Source organism: Lygodium microphyllum, chromosome 15, assembly GCF_053477565.2.
Source record: "Lygodium microphyllum isolate KBCC chromosome 15, Lygodium_microphyllum_v1.1.10, whole genome shotgun sequence".
Taxonomy (NCBI): domain Eukaryota; kingdom Viridiplantae; phylum Streptophyta; class Polypodiopsida; order Schizaeales; family Lygodiaceae; genus Lygodium; species Lygodium microphyllum.
Genome location: NC_141149.1, coordinates 71,223,193 through 71,242,184, shown reverse-complemented (window position 1 = coordinate 71,242,184; position 18,992 = coordinate 71,223,193). Strand labels below are relative to the sequence as shown.

Genomic DNA, 18,992 nt, shown 5'->3' with positions numbered 1-18,992 from the left:
AAAAACACGAACACGAAGAGAGAAGGGAAGTGAGAGACTGATATGAACATAGAAAATAGAAGGAGAAATCTGGACTAGTTTGAAATGAAATATTGAATATGGTGTGGATTGATTGGTCCTTGCATGTGGTCCAAAGCATCAACGAGGGCATTGGATCAAGTTGATGACGGAGAGAGTGAATGCTACCAATTGTGGGGGGCCTAGAGGGCGGGGGGGGGGTAGCCCCCATTTTGGCTAATAGTTGCCTGAGCATGCCCTTAAATGGCCTGACCAACATTTAACGATGGTCGCTTGCATAAACTTGGCCAATTACTTAATTGTAATCACTAGTCCTAAACTCGATTGCTAGCCTCTCACATGTGTGAACAAAGCAAGACAACATAAAATTGAAATGCATTGGCTAAATTAGAACGTTGCCATTGTGAACATGCTCTTAAAAATGGTAAAACTAAAATGCACACTAATGAGTGGTGTTACATTTGCCAACCCATAGGAAATGACCGATAGACAAAATGTCAGAGCTTGTGATATCTTTGTTCGACTTAGACTGAGGCTCATAGCGATGAGATGACTATGCATGACACATATGGTTGTTAACACAATTTATTAGCCAAATAGTTCTCGATAGTGCGAGATTATGCATATAAGATGGGATGGCCCTTCGAGCATCTTTGAGTCTCCTTCTCCTAGTTCTGATGCTACCTTTGGGCTCGAGAGTTGTGGATTTGATATTTGCAAACAACTTGTTGTTGGGCTTCTTCCCTCTTGTATAGGTGTAGTGTAGGTTTATATTTTCAAATACTCCAAAAGCCCAATGTGTTTCAGATCACTTGCATCTGAAGCAATGAGCTATCCATCCTTCTTGTGATAGCCCCTTTGAACCGAAGCCTTCTCCTAATTGCATTATCCACATTTCCTAACCATCCACGAGAAGTTGGTCGTGATTCCCGTATGTGGGGAACCTGGGGGTGACTTCAATAGGTGATGACTTGAATGGGCAACAGTCCAAAGCATGAGGCATGGAATTATGGAGTTACGGAGGAATTCTTGGTGCAAATGAAAAGTAAAGAAGTGTGCATTTGACTGTCGAAAAGGAAGGGACAGAGGAGAGAACAGAAGGAAGACGGAAGGGGCGCGACTCCCTCGTGATCCGACGATAGGCCGGACCGGCGCACACTCCCACGCGCGCACGACACAGGAGCTTCTTTCGCCTGCTGCTTCAGTCTCCTGGTCTGCCATCGCTCAGGTATACAACCCTATCTATGGCAGCATGCAACTGTCGTGGCATTTGCCCTCTCTCGAGGCGTCATTTCTGAAGTAAACTGGAATTCGGAAACAGTATACGTCCATTACATTGAAGGTGCTGCTCAGCTTATGGCATCACCATCACCATCGTTGACAATTAGAAGCTAGTCAGCCGCTTTGATCACCGCACCATTACATGAGTGTTAGGGTGTTAGGTGTATACCGATGATGCTGTGTGCATTATCTGCTTTGTGTTGACCATGGAAACGGTCCTAGTAGAAACTGCCATTGCATCATGATTGGAAATTTTCAGAAACTGACATAGCCTCATGCTAGGCTGTGTTCAAGACTGTCTGTTTTGATCGCCTCTCTCCAGGCGGCAAGTTGCGATTCTGAGCATGGCTCATGTGTGCTTTTTCTTTTGACTGCTTTGATTTTTTCTGAATTACTGCTTTTGCTTTGGGATGTTACACAGGGCTTAGGATGATGCAGACAGGAGCGTCTACTGCTGATCAACAGTGGATGATGATGCAGCAGATGCCTCAGCAAGACCATTACTCACATGGATCTGCTCCTTATCATGTGCCACAGACATATGAAGAAGTTAGAACTTTATGGGTGGGAGACTTGCATTATTGGATGGATGAAGCTTATCTCTACAGCTGTTTTACAGTAACTGGAGAGGTACACAGTAGTTTTGTTAGAGTCAGAACACTGTTTTTTCTGGTTTTGTAAGCTTATATTGTGTTGTTTTAAACGTTTGAGATCGCTTTGAACTATGTCAGAAAGTTTCTGATCTGCCTTTTCTCTATCACCATGTCAAGCTTTGAAGGACTTGCCTGTAAAACCTCAGGAATAAGATCCTTTTGTTGCCCTTGTCTGTAATGCAGTTCCCATTTTCTGAACTGTTGCAGATGACTGCTATGAACTAGACATTATACAGAACCTGAATCTCTTCTTGATGAGTTGCCAATGCTGATAAAGTTTTATATATAGGCTTGTGGATGATGGTCCAATCCGCTGGGTCACAATATAAAATGGGTTGTATACATGCATGGCCCTTGCTACATGTAGTATCCTTTGTCACAACCATGCACATGTTCTTGTTGCTGTGCATGTGGATCCAGTCATATTTTTTGTATACAGTTATGCTTCTAGTTAACAAATCCTACTTGCAATTTGCTCATCATGTCATCCTAAAATGATTAGGATCAAAATATAGACTACATGCTTAAATGGACACTAGTGGTGTTCTTGACACATATATTACTTCTTCTACAATTGAAAATAGGGACAAGTCTTTTACATTTGAGGTAGATTTGTAGACATTATAGATAAGGCGGCCATTGCATGCAATCCTTAAAGAACAAGAAGATAAACCTAGAGAAGAACTGGAAAGTTGTATTTTAATTTCAAATGATCAAACTTAGAAAGGACAAGTCAAGTACTTACCTTAGAATAAGAGACCTTTAAGTATGGTTATTGTAGTGGAAGAGAGAAAAGCTTCTCTTTTTGTTAACAGGTGTGAGTAATTTTCCAAGTCATTTTGGTAGCACCCTAATTTGTAATAGTAGAGGGTAGTGAGATGGAATAAGTAATTTATACATGAAATTACATAATTGGAAAGAGGCCTTCAAGACGATTCATTTGATAGTAAAAATGACCATTTTCTTTGGAAATGCTGGCGTGGTAGCACGCAAGTTAGATTTATCTAATTTGAAATTTAATTTTTTAATGTAGCTATCTTTGTTTTGTTTGTTAAAATCAATGATCAAATTAAAGCCACGTTTAGCTTTTATCCCTGTAATTTTAGCTTTTAAGGTAGGAAAAGCTGTCAATTATTTTGAGAAGGGTCAGATTTATAAAGCTAGAGCATGCATGGTTGTTTAATCATAGTTGTGGATATTCTAAGTGCCTTGTGGCAAGAGTGGGGAGCAGTTGGGGATATACAACAATGAAAAGAATAGAAGTGGATGTGCAATGGAAGGAGCAATGACACAAAATATGGAGGCTCAAGAGTTCTTCTTTTCCATGTTCATTCTTCTCTTACTTCCATTGTCAATTGAGTACACACAAAGTATCCTCAAAAACAATAGATACCTTTTGACCTTTAAGTCAATTCACACAGCTTCTAGTTTATTTATGCATAGATAGGATATAGACTTAGTGTATGTCTATTTCTCAACACTCCTTCTCAAGCTCAGAATGAGCTTGTAGATACAATATCTCATGTGTACCTCTAAAGTGCTCAAACGTATCGTTACCTAATGCTTTGGTAAAGATATTTGCGACTCGGTCGTTGGTTTTGACATGCATCAAGTCTCTTTCTCTATCCATAACCTTCTCTTTGATGAAATGGTAGTGCACTTCAATATGCTTTGTCCTTGGATGGTAGATTGGGTTCTTTGTAAACATAATATTGCTAATGGTATCATAGTACATGATAACTCTACCTTCTCTCTCTATCCCCATATCACATAGTAGTAATCTCAGCCATGTTTGCTCACATGCTGCTAATACTATACCTCTTTAGTCAGCTTTCATACTAGATAAAGCAACTGTGGGTTGGTTCTTGCTTCTCCAACTTAAAAGGCTGAACCAAATGAAAGCGTATAACCACTCCTGGATGTCCTATCCATGATACTTCCAACTCAGTCTGTATCTGTGTATCCAAACAATATAGGTTTGATCTCTTTCTCATAGAACAAGACAAAGCTATCCGTCTTTTTCATGTATCTCAAAACTCTTCTCATTGCATCTAAATGTGACTTCATGGCTTCTACATGAATTGGCTAATAAATCCCATTGAATAACTCAAGTTTGGTCTTGTTATAGTTAGGTAGATTAAGGTACCAATCATCGTTTTGAACACAGTAACATCCTCCGCATATTGACTATCATTCACCGTCATCTTAATGTTTTCATCCAATGGTGTATCTACTGGTTTATATGGTGTCATTCCATACTGCTCTAACATCTCCAATGAGTATTGCCTTTACACTAACTAAATTCCATGTGGGCTGTCAATCATCTCAATATCAAGAAAGTACCTCAATAAACCAAGGTTCTTGATGCCAAACTCTTTGTGCAGCCCATGCTTCACTTCAACAATCTCTCTTTCAAGAGTATTGGTAATGATGAGATCATCAACATAGATGACCACAACCACCATTCCATCCTTTGTATGTCCGACCTAAAGTGAATAATCACCATGCTTTGCTGAAATCCTATGTTACATAAGAACTTGCTGATCCTCTTACACCAAGCTCTAGGTGCTTGCTTCAATCCATACAATGCCTTCCTCAACTTGCACACATAATGCGGATATTTTGGATGTACATACTCTTTTTCCCGGTCCATGTATACTTCCTCTTCCAATGTACCATTCAAGAAAGCATTCTTCACATCCATTTGGTATAATTTCCAGCCATAGATAGAAGCTAGTGCAATCACTGATCTCATTCTAGTCATCTTAGCCACTGAACTAATTTCTCTTCATAGTCCAAACCATATATTTGTGCATAACCCTTTGCAACCAATCTTGCTTTGTATCTCTCCAACGAGCCATCGGATTTACACTTGATCTTATACACCCACTTGCAGCCAATTGCCTTCTTGCCGTAAGGCAACTCAACTAGATCCCATGTCTTGTTCTTTGACAATGCATCCATTTTCTCATCCATAGCATTCTTCTAATCTTTGCTTCCAATTATCTCTTCAAAACAAGTAGGCTCTACATGTTGAACATACGGTACCATATATGCATAATACATCTTCATGAAGTCATTATATGCCAATTTGCCCACTGGATGCCTCGCTCTATTTGATCTTCTCAACTAAGGTGAACTAGATGGTGTTTCAATTGTTTTTGCATGTGTAGGAACATATTTTCTTGTACTCTTTATCCTTGGAGTTCTAACATGTGGTATGCCAAACTCGTCGTCCATAGGCTCATCCTTGTAACTTTCATCCATAGGCTTTTTTCCTTGTGCAATTTCTTCTCTCTTTTATGCACTTCTCAATCTACTACTCCATGGACTATAACTCTCACTGCTTTCCTCATGGTCTTGAGGTCTAGAATCCTTAACATGTTGATTTATTTGACCATTATTTGCTGTAATTTTCTTTTCATAACCGTCATCATCACTGCTCTTATAAACATCCAGCTTAACAATAGTTTTCAATCTATACCAGGACTCAAACTCATTGAATCTCACATCCTTGCTTATGTGAACCTCTTTAGTGATATGATCATAACATTGGTAGCCCTTCTTCTCATCTGGATACCCAAGGAAAATGCATTTAATAGCCTTTGGTTTCATCTTTTTTCTCAAATCATAAGGGATGTGCGTAACATACACAACCAAACACCCTAAGGTATGCAATTGTAGGTGTCCTTTCATGCATCTTCTCATATGGAGACATGTGATGAGTTGAAGTTGTAGGTGTTCCATTTATGATATGGACTGCTGCATGTACCGCCTTAGCCCAATAAGTCAAGGGGATGTGCCATGAATTGCATGGTAGGGGGATTTGGTTGAGTTGCCGCGCCAAACACACCATACACACAAGAGGAAGCTCACTCAAGAACATAAAAAGAAAGATGGAGACCAAATATGTTTTCTCTTCTCTTTGTGTTCACTCTCTCTCAATCTTTGTCCTATGCTTCCGCATCGCTGCACTCTGACAGGTTGATGTGCAACCCTCCTGCTCACACTTGTACGCTGAAAATGCAGCTCTATTGACACGCTGAATTCTCCTCTTTACATCTGTCCACCTCGGTACAGCCCTTCACTGGTGACTGCATTGATATAATGTGTAGTGTTTACAAAGCGGATGCATAGGCTGAGAGAGAGAGAAATGCCAAAAGAGAGAGGCAGAACTCAAAAAAGAGTGAATGCTGAAGACTGAAATTGAAAGTAGAATATATACATGGTGAGTGTCGGAGTATTGATAGAGGAAGTGGAGATTGAGGGATGAATTCCTTAGTTTGTGGCAAGGTGCTTCATCTTCTTGGGGATCAAGATCTTGGAATATTGTGAAAAGAAACACCGCAGGGGGTGCCAACATTTTTTGGGCTAATTGGGTGTCAGCTCGTCTCAATTTCTTGAGGGCATTCTAGGCCAAAGTAAAAAAGTGTTGAATTTCGAATTTATTTTATAAATTTATTGCTTGTTGTAATCAATGTTAAACCCTTTCTTGAAAATGAAGGTTGTTTTGAAGTGGTGACATGGTAGCATGTGGATCATATTTATCTGTTCTTAATTTCATTTTTGATTGTCAAACTCAATTCTCAAATCAATGATGTAAAATTGTGTTCAGCTTTTACTGCTGTGCTTTCAGCTTTGGTGTCAGGAAAAGCTTCAATTTTCTGAGAAGGGCCAAATCTAGAAGACCAAAATAGACATGGTTGTTCAGTCACAGTCATGGCCCTCCAAAGTGCTTGTGGCAAGAGCTAGGAGTAGTTGCCAATGTGTAATTGGAAGGCACGCCTGTTGTGAGAGCAGTTCAAGGTTGTCCAAATCCAGTTGAGGCTGGTGATGAAACTGTCTTGGAGTGTGACGTCCTATATAATGAATCCTTGATGGTACAATTTTGGTAGTCCATAAGAGATATACCTAGGCGAGTCCATCCGTCACTCCCACGAAATATCCAAACTTTGTGGCCTAGTGTGGCTTGAGTCTACCCTTGTAGGGGGAACTCAGTCCCATTGCCACGAGATTGAATAATCGACCTGTAACAAAGGTCCCTAATTGACTCTAAGGTCTCCTTGTTAGCAGTCATGTTTGTCATGCCTTGTCATCTCCTGCCTGTGAGTCTCAGTCTGAGTCAGACGAGGACATTAGGAGCCCTGATGTGTTTGGGAGCCCTGATGTGTTTGTCATGTGTTATGATGGGGGAGGCTAGTCACTCTTGATTGGTTGTCTTAGGATGTGTATTTCTTTTTGGCCTCTTTTAGTGGGCAGCCACTAGCGGTCAAACCATAGGGCATAACCGGATCGACTCCCCCGTGGTGGTACTGCCATCTTCATCAGCCTGATCTAGTGCCCTCACTGACGCTGTGGGCTGCGTGCAGGGACTGATCAGACTCCTTCCGCCTTCCCGTTTGTATTCAACATTCATTTCAGTCAGTGCAGATTTCTCTTCCCTATTTTCTGCTTTCTCTCTCTCTCTCCCTCCGTGTTCGTATTCCCTCTTCCGCAGCACACTCTCACATGGTATCAGAGCCGAAGGAGAGTACATGGAGCTGAGATTTACGTGGGAGATCACCCAGATCTTTGCGTTTGCTGCTGGCCTTATCCCCAATAGCTAAGGCGGCCCTTCTAGGAGGTCACCATCCTTGCGTTTGTTGCAGGCGCCCCCTCCAGAGGCTGCCACGTCATCAACCACCACTTCCTACTTGCGTTTTCAGTCAGGGCGGCCACTCCTACAGCTGGGCAACATTCCTCTAGTCGGCATTTTGCTGCTTTGGCTGTCGTTCCATCTCCAGGCGGCTCTTTTCCTGCTGGCGACCTATTCCCAGGCTGTGTTTTGGTGCTGGCAGCTTCTGTCTTGGTGATATTCATCAAACAACCTTGCGTTTTGCAGCTCCAGGTGTCTGTAGGCCTCCCCTACCTGCGTTTTGGTGATTGGTGACCATGCTGCTGGTCATTATTCGGCATCGGCAAAGTTTTCTTTGGTGTTTGGTGTTTTGCAGATTGGAAGATGTCTTCTCATCAGTTTACGGGCTTTGATGACTCAGATGACGAGCTTTTGTCTCGACACTCATCTGAACAGAGGTGTGATTTCTATCACGAGGACCATCGTCCGGAGTCTATTCCTCTTTCCCGTCCCCCTTCTATTCATGTATCTCGGCGAGCCCCTTCCAGTGGGCCGAAGATACAGCCTTTGGTACCCCCTGTACAGGTACCTGTACTTCCTCAGCTGCCCAAAGAGGACCGGTTGGATGGCTCCAACTTTTCTCTATGGTCCTGCAAGGTGGAGTGTATCTTGGACTCCTTCGATCTTTGGGAGCTTGTTTCTGTTCCTATTCCCCGGCCTAAGGTGGATCCCGCAGATGGGACATCTATGGATCGTGCAACCTTATGGGATCGGCTCAATTCTAGAGCCAAATCTTTCCTCTTTCTGAGTTTACAGGATTCTGTTCTTGTTCATGTTCACAGTTTGAAGACTGCAGTAGACGTGTGGAGAAAGCTTGCGTCTCTCTATCACCAGAAGACGTTTGCCCACTGGATATCTCTCAAAAAGAAGTTGCGGATGCTCGCTATTGATGATAGTCCTTCCATGAAGGACCACATCAATAGATTACAGGAAATGAGGGATGAGCTTGCATGCCTCGGTCGGACGATATCTTCTGAAGACATGGCTATGATTCTCTTGACTCAGCTGCCATCGCCTCAGTTTGATGTCTTCTACACCAGCCTTCTTACATCGAGGACCCGTGAGAAGCTTCTATGGGAGGAGCTATCTCCGCTTGTCTTGGAGCATGACGAGTGACTCAGAGAGGTCAATGCTAGTGGATCTGACTCCACTAGAGCCTTTGTTGCAGGTTCGGGAGGACAGAAGAAGAAGAAGAAGTCAAAAGCTAAGAAGAAGGACAGTTCTTCAGGCTCTGACTCAGATTTAGGGAGACCAAAGTGCCCACACTGTGGGAAAGGGACACATCCCGAGGAGAAATGCTGGAAGAAGTACCCTCACCTTCGTCCGGGAGCGAAGGGTGGATCTACATCGGAGCCTTCTTCTACCTCTACACCAGCGTACCCATGAGTCGGTGTTCCTTCATATCCATGCTTTGGAGGAGGATTCTTCTTCCATGGCTGTAGTGTCTTCTGCGCAGCCTTGGTTAGTGGACAGTGGTGCTTCGAGTCATATACCCATAGGGTAGAGTCTCACCCTAGTCCCTTAAAATGACACTAGGTTGGGATTTAAGATGACACTCTTAAGATAACATTTAGCTATTCCTAAAATTTACCTAATCTAATGCATCCTTGTGAGAAACCTCTCCGCTAACCGATACCACCCTACTGTAGGACAAATCCGTTGAGGATTTGCCCTCTTGCTTCGCATTCATGACTTGGCACTAGGTTGTAAGGGGTGCACATGGTTTATGTGAAAAAGGATAAGATCTGGCCAATGCATGAGTAGGTCAGGAGGGAACAATGCATATTAACGTGGGATAGGTTTTGGGGGCAGGGATAGGAATTACCATTTACTGTCACCAAAAGAGGGGTCTCTCTCTAACATGGGGACAGAAGTGAGATGGGATGGGAAGCTAGAGAATGTCCATCCCTTGTTACTATGGAACAATGAAAAGGGATAGGAAAACAAGAAGCTACTTTCAATGGACTGAAGCAAACTTCCTCTTTGGACAGCAGTTCGCACATAGAGGCTATCTTTAGATGCCCAAGATGAACAAAAGAAAAAACAAACCATTAGCTGAAGAGCTTAGGACAATGACATGTTTGCAATTTGTTTACACATGTGAACTATGGCATGTATTCTTGGAGAGTTCCAAGTTCTTTCAACCATGTGTAACAAGAAAGTTGGTGTTGTAATGAATTTATAAAACAAGTTTGCATCATTCTCAGGCGCTAAAGTATATAAAGCTTTAAATTTATGCTGAAATAAGATTTTGCATGTATGGCAAAAATTTCCAGTCCTAAGAAATTGGGTTACATGCAGCAGCACTCCTCTTAAATTAATATGGATACGTATGAAGAGTGAATTGCACGATGGTTGGCTTCAAAACAATGTCAACATTGTTCTTCTAAATGCACATGGATGATGGTTAGGTGAAGATTAATATTGGTGTGTAGGTACAAGATGTGCATCTACAATTACCCAATTGTGTGACTAAGTGCTTGCATCCTTAAAAGCATGCCAAAATTAAGTAATCCACATTTCTGTATTAAAATCCCTAGTGGCCTTTATTTTCAATCATTTTATAAAATCCACCTGAAAATACAGAGGAAGGGAATAAAAATGGTAAAACCTAGTGAACATCCTGTGACATGCCACATTACATCAATTGATTTCACTGACAGTCTGCTCTTACTGTTACATAAGGTATCAAAATCATTATGGGTCCCACAGAGTAACCTCTTCATGTGACACATCATATGTGACATTAGGTGTATAACCTGCACAATTACAGTTTGGGGTTTTCATTCGTAATTGGTTTAGGGTTTCTGATCAATGTATGGCATGTAAAACAAAGCCTAGCCCATTCATAGTACACTTTATGCAGGCAAAGTTCAGAAACTATCCTTCAATCACCTTGTAATAATAAGAGGATGCAACATTCTGATATGTGAACTGGCTTTCCCTAGTAGCTCCTAAAGGCTGATTATGTTGTGTTTTGTCACTTGAATGGCAATGTGGACAGACGTTTGCATTTTCTTGTCTGCTTTTTGAAGCAAATTCTAACATGATTTCAAAATTTACTGTTGCTGAAATACCTTGCAATTAAGCTGCCAGTTTCAATCCAGTCATGCCATTGATACCTGTGGCGGGGAAAGGAAGTTCAGATTGTTCACAAGTGCCTACATTTTCCTTTTACAGAGTCCAATGCTCTTTGGTTAGAACATTTCATTGATTGGAGTATGCTTGGGGATATTGAAAGAGTATGTTACCATTTGAAGGCTGTGATGATCCTGAATTGGTAGGAAATGCATCAAAACTATGACATGCTATCTCTTTCATAGGCTTACTGTTGCTTGAAGCTCTAGACCAACGTCTTCCAGTTGTGGCTTTTTTGTTTTCTTGCTTGCTATTTTTGATTATAGATTTTGTCATCTGATTGTAAAAAGTTATTTCCCCTGATGATTTTAGAGTCATTGTAATTAACAAAGGTGTTATTGACCCTTCTTGTTTGTATTTTCAGCAAATTTTGTCAGCCAAGGTGATTCGGAACAAGCAAACATTGTATTCAGAAGGTTATGGATTTGTGGAGTTCACTTCGCATGCTGCAGCGGAGAGAGTATTGCAGACATACAATGGTACTCTGATGCCTCAAACAGAGCAGGCATTTAGACTGAATTGGGCTTCCTTTGGTCTTGGTGAAAGGCGCCTTGATGGAAGCTCAGACCAATCAATATTTGTGGGGGATCTTGCACCAGATGTAACAGACTATGTGCTTCAGGAAACCTTTAGGACTCGCTATCCTTCTGTCAGAGGTGCAAAAGTGATAATTGATCCAATCACAAGCCGCTCCAAGGGTTACGGTTTTGTCAGATTTGCAGATGAAAATGAGCGAACTCGTGCAATGACAGAGATGAACGGCGTGTATTGTTCAAGCAGGCCAATGAGAATAAGTGCTGCAACAACAAAAAAAGGTGTTTTCCAGCATTGTACATGTACCCTGTTCTTAAAGACAACAATCTATAAAAGTGTACCTAGGAATGCAGTCTTTTGCCTTTGCAAAATGTTTTACATGTCATGATTCTCTGCGAGTCGCTTGTTAATGTCATGTTTTCCAGAGTTTCAGTTGCATGATGTCTATGCATGTTGTAAGGAAAATCTGAAATATCCTGAGACAGTGTGATAGGGGATGGCCATTTTCTAGCTTCCTGTCCAAGTCCCATCTTGTGCCCATACTGTCCCAGCCCCTTCCCCATGTTAGAGCCCCTTCTCATGGTAACAGGGGATGGCAATTCTTGCCCCGTCCCTGTTTCTGTTCCCGTCCCCAAAATGCATCCCATGTCTTGAGATAAGACACATACATGTGAATGCCCAGAGGGGGGACCGGGATTGCCTCCTCTCCAAATATGGCCTAAGAGGGCAGGCAAGAGCCACGTTGGTATTTTCCTATGCACAGATAGGATAGCTCGAAAGTGTTACATTATTTATCCCCGTGTGTGAACACACATTATTGTGTGTAAAAGTGTGTGCTTAGGTGCGTAACACCTTTGTACCACTTAGCTTTTAATAAGGGTCAAAGGTGTAGGTGGATACCTCAGCCTATATATTCAGGCCTATCGCTTGCACTTTCATCACAAACTATCATATCAATCTATTCGGCTTGTTGTGTACTTGTAAGAGCTCTCTCTCTCTCTCTCTCTCTCTCTCCGTCACAGATCTTCACCCTCCATAGCGTGCTGGTCTATCTTCGTGAGCTCCATACTCAATAGTGATATCAACCAGTTATTGCATGCTCTTTGAGTTGATCCCGAAAGCTATACCTATGTATTTGGCCTTTGGTCATTAGAGAGTTAATATCTGAGTTTAATTGCATAGGGATTTCCATTTTTTTTTGGGTGTTTTGAAGCTTCTAAGCATGGAACAATTTAGTAGTCTACATGTTGAGTGATTAATTTCACAGATATGTACAACTGGAACAGTGTTTTATAAAATAGTCATCCAGACTGGAAATTTGAAAGTAGAAACTGTTTGAGGTCTAGATTCAAACGATCTTCCTGCTGAGAGTGTATGTTACATGTGCAATTTAGTGCTGAATGTTTTGAAATGTCAGTTATTAGAATCTGTGTGAAGTGGCAAGTTGGTTATACTTTAATAGCTGCAAGTTACACACTTAGACTCAAAGGTGAATGAAACAAATCACTTGAAAACAGCTGTCAGGAGCTATCTCCAAATGGTCTCCTTGCTGAAACAAGGGCAACATGTAGAGCCCGCTTTTAATGGTTTTGGTGTTAGTATTTGCAATGAGTTATCAAATTTCTTTCAAATAGACTCAGAACTTGTGCAGCAAAGGATCTCTCCGACTCTTTGATAGGTCTTCTTCCATTGTATAATTGCAGTTTACAGGTGGTTGCATGATACAATCTCCCAGGCATAGGTATTCAAAATTCTTTGAAATCATAGGCTAATCATAGGATTCTACATGGTGGTCATATTAGCCTTGTTTACATACTTTATATTTTGAACAAAGCCTTTGTTCCAGTTAGTAAGGAATTTTCTTTCCAATCTGAAGTTATATTTGATGCCAGCAGGTATTTCTAAGTTCCTGTCCATAATTTTGATCCACACTGATCTTGTCTCCATATTTTTCAAAGCCCATCTTTTTGTGTATGCTTATACTATATGAATGTGTTTGCAGCTGCACCGGCTGTGACCACATACCAAGCTACCACCACACAAGGGGTAGCTACCGATACTGATCCGAACAACTCCACAGTAAGTATTTTGCTAGGTTACCCGTTTTAACAAATCTTGAAGTGCAGTATCATGTAAACTGTAAGAAATGGGGAAATTATTGGGTATGCAGATTTTTGTTGGCGGCTTAGATCCAAATGTGACAGAGATGGACTTGAGGAGTATTTTTGGCCATTATGGTGATTTGGTATATGTAAAGATTCCCCTTGGAAAGGGTTGTGGCTTTGTTCAGTTTATGCATAGGTATGTTGCATGTTTCTGCAAGGTTCAATCTTTTGAGTATTTACCTATGGTTGTAGAAGATATTATTTTATGACTTGTTTTAGGAGGTCCATGTGGACCTTGCATCTTACCTACCTGTTTTTATGAGGTTCATGTTGCGCCTCGCATCCTACCTATCTGAATTGGTTTTGAAAATGGAAAGCACAAAGTTAACTGTTGAACAACTTGGCCTTCTCATGCCAGTTGGGGGCTGCTCATTTGTGGATTAATGTTGTGTTATGTTGGAATGTGAAAACCCAATGTTGATTTGAAACATAATTGCAACATCTGGATGGATTCTTTGTATATCATTTGAAACCTAGAGCCCATGCATCCAAATTGCCCTATCAACAGAATAGCTGTGAGCTTTGTCAAAATAAAAAATCATTGCACAGGTGTCTTGTTTTCTGGAACTATTAAAAGACTTTGCTGCCTTGGTTTAGTAACTGGTGGTAGGTAGGCATCATCCACCAATTTTTTGGTTCCGCTTACTGGGAAGAGCTAGATCAAAGCCATGATACTCTGAAAGTAGGCCAACTTGAAGGGTAGGGTACATCTTCAAATGAGTAGGGTGCACTGATGTGTAGTTGAATAGATTTAATGTGTCAATCAAAAAGGGAAAACAGACTAAAAATGTGAAACATAAAAATGACTTAACAAAGTAGAACAAACAACCAAAACAATAAACAAACCTATCTTAACTATCTTGTTTATAGAGAGGTGCCCATCCAAGCCTTGGATGTGTAAATACCGCTGTCACAATGCAGCGGTATGGCAACCAGATATCCCACCGAAAACTTAAATGGACAAGTTAAAATTTGAAATGAGAATCAGATTGCTCACCCATGAAAGTTGGCAAATCTGTATATAGAATACAGAGATCTAGATGTAGAAGGAAATGGGTAGGAATGGAAACAAGAAATGATGCTCACTTGTTCCCAAGGGGTAGGAAAGAGATTTTGGTATGATTATGATTGTTACAAACCACAGAAGGTTTTGTTTGACCTGAGAGATGCAACCTTAAGATTGGAAGCTGCTTGCTGAACTGTTTAAAAGAAGAGGGAATCATCTTATAAGTTGGTGATGGGGGGGGGGGGGGCGGCCTAGTCACTTGAGTGAGATGTTTCAGAAAGAGACATTAAATACCAACAAAAAGCCAAAGGAGGAGGGAAGCTCAATTTGATCCTGTGGAATAGGTCACTCCAAATTGGCCTTCACCTTACTGGTCCATGTGTGCACACCTGCAAGGTAGGAGATCTTCACTGTAAAGGATTCCAATTTTTTCATGGTGATGCCAGCAGATAACCTTGCCTTGGCTGATTGCAGTGCAAGGCATCTTCACATTGGGGTGGAGAGGCCTTCTTTACTTTATTGGGCTCATTAAAATAAACTTTGAGATTGGCTTGTTTTGAATACCCAACCTTCAAGATTCTTATAATGTTCCATCTTCTTACCAAAGATACAAAAACAATTTCACTTACCCTTTGGTAAAAGGAAAGAAAGGATATAAGGGAAAAGAGGTGGTTTCCAATAAAGACAATGAAGGTTTTGGCTATTGGCTAGATTGTGGCTGTTTCTTGAAAGAAGTCAGAGTCCCTGTTTTTTGCATTTCAGCCTTTGTGTTTGTGTTTCAGCTTTTTGGGTATTTTTCAATTCTGATTTTAGGGTTTCAACCACCGGATCATGAAATCTTGTCGATGAACAAGTAGGTGTATGACTTAGATAAATCTCCTGTGGTGTTCTCATATTAGATCCAATACTTGACATGCTCTCTTGTTTCTGATGATTACTCATATGTCAAGGCCCATTATGGAAGTCTGAGAGTCTCTCTTGTTTTCCATGTCTGTGAAATGATCTTCCTGGTGCCTATTCCTATTGTTCTCTCTTCCATGAGAACTCAATGTACTCTCCAGTACATATCTTGTTGCTAAAACAACTCTACATGGCCATTCTAATGGTCCAAAGGTGGGATTTGGTATGGCCTCCCTTGTAATGTATTTTAGTGATTTGGCCTACTTTAGAAGTTCTAAGGTCAGGAGATTTGGCTACTTTAAGGCATACTCTTTCTTGTATGCTCTCAAGTGCATGCCTTCAACTGAAAGTGCTGAGAAAACACTTGTCTAGATGGTTATTTTCAATCTGCAAGATGGGGCTTTGACAAGTTCCATTTTAGTAGCTGTGTGTGTTTTTTGGCTGTAATTTTAAAGCTGTGAAATGGCGGGTTCATGCTGGTGTACGTTTACTTACTCTTCAATTCAAGAACCTTTACAGAAAAAAGTGATGTGCATGTGAGTGTGCGTCTGATTTATTTGCAGGTCTTGTGCTGAAGAGGCTCTTCAGAAAATACATGGGACTGTTATTGGGCAGCAAACTGTTAGACTATCATGGGGCAGAAGCCCTGCAAACAAGCAGGTTCTTCTGCGCCTTCCCATATTTAAAATATCGTAGCCTATTGAATTAGTTACATATATCTATTGATTTTTATTCTCATCTGACTTGCTAGTGCTTATCAGCAGTCTCAGTTAGCCATTTCTTCTTGCAATGCTATTCTATTGTGTTATTTTGCAACTTAAACCTTTCGTAACTCCTAGTCAATTAAGAGTTATGATTGATAGCTTGTTTATATGTCTTTTTTCCTGCCATTTTGGATTATCAGTGGCAGACAGCTGGCTGGGGTCAGGGACAAACTGATCCAAACCAGTGGAATCAAGCTTATAGCTACACACAGGGTTATGATGGTTATGGCTATGCATATCAAGCACAAGATCCCTCAGCTTATGCTTACAGTAGTTACTCTACATATGCAAGTTACCCTCAACAGCAGCTGGTAAGTTGAAAGCTTGATGTTGGCATTAGAGTACTAGTTGCTGTCATAATTGTTGATTGAGAAATGAAGTCAACTTAGCATTTGGGCTTGTAGTTACAGGTGTGTAAAACTGTGGGACCTCATGGGAAACAAGAACTCAAAGTTGACACATCATTGTTTACCATGCATCTAGGAGTCTAGATGATAGGTGAAGCAGGGAGGGACACAGCCATCGTTAAAATTGAAGCTTCTGATCATCCCAAACTTTTCCTTTCCTTCTGTGTTATATCAATAAAAACATAGGTGATGATGCTTGATAAGTAATCACTTCTGATGCAGCATATAATATTGTCATTATGTAATATATGGAATGCTCTGTTTTTCCAAGATGCTGCAATCTTCGTCCTTGGTACTGCTGCTATCTTATTGTGCTTACTCACTTTTCGAAATAGGACTAATTTGAATTTTTCACTGTGCGAACTAGGCTGAAGCGCAGGCTGTGAGTGCAACTGCTGCTCCAGTTCAAGAATACAAGGAAGAGGAAAAAGTTGACCTGTTGGCTCCTCCTGATGTTGACAAGTATGCAGAGTTGGTGCTCCCTGATTGTGGTTGTTGCTTGAAATGCTATTATATCTAATTTTCTGGCTGAACCTTATTTCAGATTAAATGCTGGGTATGTTGCTTTACATGAACGATTGGCAGTAGCTCATCATCTTTGGCTAACAACATCAGAACATGTCCAAGCGTAGCCAGATGAGAAGGTATAAAGGGTTGCAACATGGGTGTGGTTTCAAGCACAAACCTCTCATGGCACTGATTCTCGTCCCTGAAGGTTTTTGGAACAGGCACTGAGATATTCGGTCCTGGAGGGATTCGGCACATGATGAAGAACATGGATTGTGGAACGGAATGCAGTTAGATTGGATATGTCTACATTGAATGAAACACAAAACTTTCTCTGTGGATGAGAGCCAGCATGGTCTGCAGCAGGTGTTGATGTAAAAGAGAGATTGTTGAATGCAAGGCCTACCAAAGGAAATCTTTGTCAAGGGGTGGTATGGCCTTGTGATATATGGAGTGTCTGTGATCCAGTGCTCCTTGTAAAGGCAACTGGGGTCAGAAAAAGTTTACATCATCTTGTTCCTAGCAGACAACATGCACTTGGTATTGAAGAAGTCGAGTGTATGAACTGAGCCTTGTTGTATCAAGCTGCACCACAAGTACAGAAATTAAGTACATGGTGGCCCGGACTTCTGTCTGTAACCCGGAACTAATCTCACTTTCATTAACCCACCGTGCGCTCTCACCTCACACCCAAATGTCAGGCCATTTGATTGCTAACAAGTTAGTCTGATATGAAAAGGCGTCATTGCTGAGAGGTATGGTTTTGTAGTTTGACTGTTGAACAGTGTATTTAAGTTTCTTGCCGGATATATTTGGGTTATATACGCCCTGATAACTTAGGCCTCTTTGGTAAGCATTTTTGTTATAACATAAATTTATGATACTAAAGTTCATTGTATCAAGTTATTACAATGTCATTGGTTTGTTGTTTCTGTTTTTGATGACAAGGATTCTCACCCTGAACCCTCTTTAGTCGAAGAGCCAGAAATATGTTCTTTAAATGCGACCACTTGGAGATACTCGTATCAAGTGTAAATAAAAACATTTACAACTCCCACCGGGAATAATCAAAACCTTATTCAGAGACTGACAAGCAAGCTTCTAGGTCTGATTGACTAATGTCAGAAAGGCTTTACTATCTCTATCCTAAACCTCTGCCCACCGTGAGTTCTGAAGTTCCTAATTGCCCAAATGTTTTTCAAGCACTTGCCTCCTGATGAAAGCCCGAATCTTCCATGAGGTCTCATTCACTCTCCTGACAGTTCTTGCTTGCATTTGATAGCAACATGCAACCTTACATCATACATCACTTTTTTTTGAACTTCCTCCACACTTTCTGACAGCCGGATGTTCTCAGAAAACTTGAGAGACATTCCCAAAAAAGATGGTAGACATCATTCTCCTGCATATAGAGCACATGGTAAAGGGACAACCCCATCAATTTGCGAACTCTGTCCTTTGTTGGTAGTTTCTTTCACAGCACCTTCCAGAGGAGCACAGTGGATCCGTCTTGATGGAATTGAACTCCAGGCCTTTCTATTCCTTTTCTTCCAGACCACTTGAGAATCATTATAAAAATGCTTGCCCCACTCTTGTTTAAGTTTGATCAGGTACTTTTGGCCTTCGTGCTGGAAAATTTGACCATCATCTTGACTGGATAACATAGAACTTTCCTGCGTCAAAGTGCACGCTTTGCTAAAGTTGAAGTCAGCTTCCCATGAAGAGTTGCACAACTTTAAGATTAGTCTTCAGGACTTGTTGCTTAATTTTTCTTAATTCTCCTTGGCCACAATGACTCGATCCCATGCAACTGCTTAGGACCGTAAATAGGCTCCACAAAGAGGTTTGACCTTTGTCCAAGAAGTCTTCTGAAGGGAAAAGATAGTCTAGGCATAACTAACAAAGATGATTGTTTCGACCACAAATGGTGAAACCCGGAGTTTGT

The 18,992-nt window shown here is 41.1% G+C and overlaps 1 protein-coding gene across 4 annotated transcripts; it reads left to right on the top strand.

The window, feature by feature from the left end:
* The first annotated feature begins 919 nt into the window (after positions 1-919).
* Positions 920-17,920, top strand: LOC148024660 (polyadenylate-binding protein RBP47B'-like). 4 transcript variants are annotated; one of them, XM_087694299.1, is made up of 10 exons: positions 921-1,246; positions 1,721-1,929; positions 11,129-11,579; positions 13,301-13,377; positions 13,469-13,599; positions 15,933-16,029; positions 16,274-16,444; positions 16,908-17,002; positions 17,085-17,184; positions 17,269-17,919. In XM_087694299.1, the coding sequence occupies exons 2-9, from the start codon at positions 1,729-1,731 to the stop codon at positions 17,170-17,172; spliced, it is 1,311 nt and encodes a 436-aa protein (XP_087550425.1). In that variant the 5' UTR covers positions 921-1,246; positions 1,721-1,728; the 3' UTR covers positions 17,173-17,184; positions 17,269-17,919. The 4 variants fall into 4 exon arrangements, with proteins under 4 accessions (XP_087550424.1, XP_087550425.1, XP_087550423.1 ...); XM_087694297.1 differs by having other exon boundaries at positions 17,256-17,919; XM_087694300.1 differs by lacking the exon at positions 921-1,246 and adding an exon at positions 10,807-10,906 and having other exon boundaries at positions 1,808-1,929; positions 17,256-17,920.
* Positions 17,921-18,992: the final 1,072 nt, after the last annotated feature.

Bases quoted from the DNA above. Each gene is read 5' to 3' on its own strand.
- LOC148024660 (XM_087694298.1), top strand. From the start codon at position 1,729: ATGATGCAGACAGGAGCGTCTACTGCTGATCAACAGTGGATGATGATG. The intron at 13,378-13,468 runs GTAAGTATTTTG...TTGGGTATGCAG, and splicing joins CTGATCCGAACAACTCCACA to ATTTTTGTTGGCGGCTTAGA. The intron at 13,600-15,932 runs GTATGTTGCATG...ATTTATTTGCAG, and splicing joins TTTGTTCAGTTTATGCATAG to GTCTTGTGCTGAAGAGGCTC.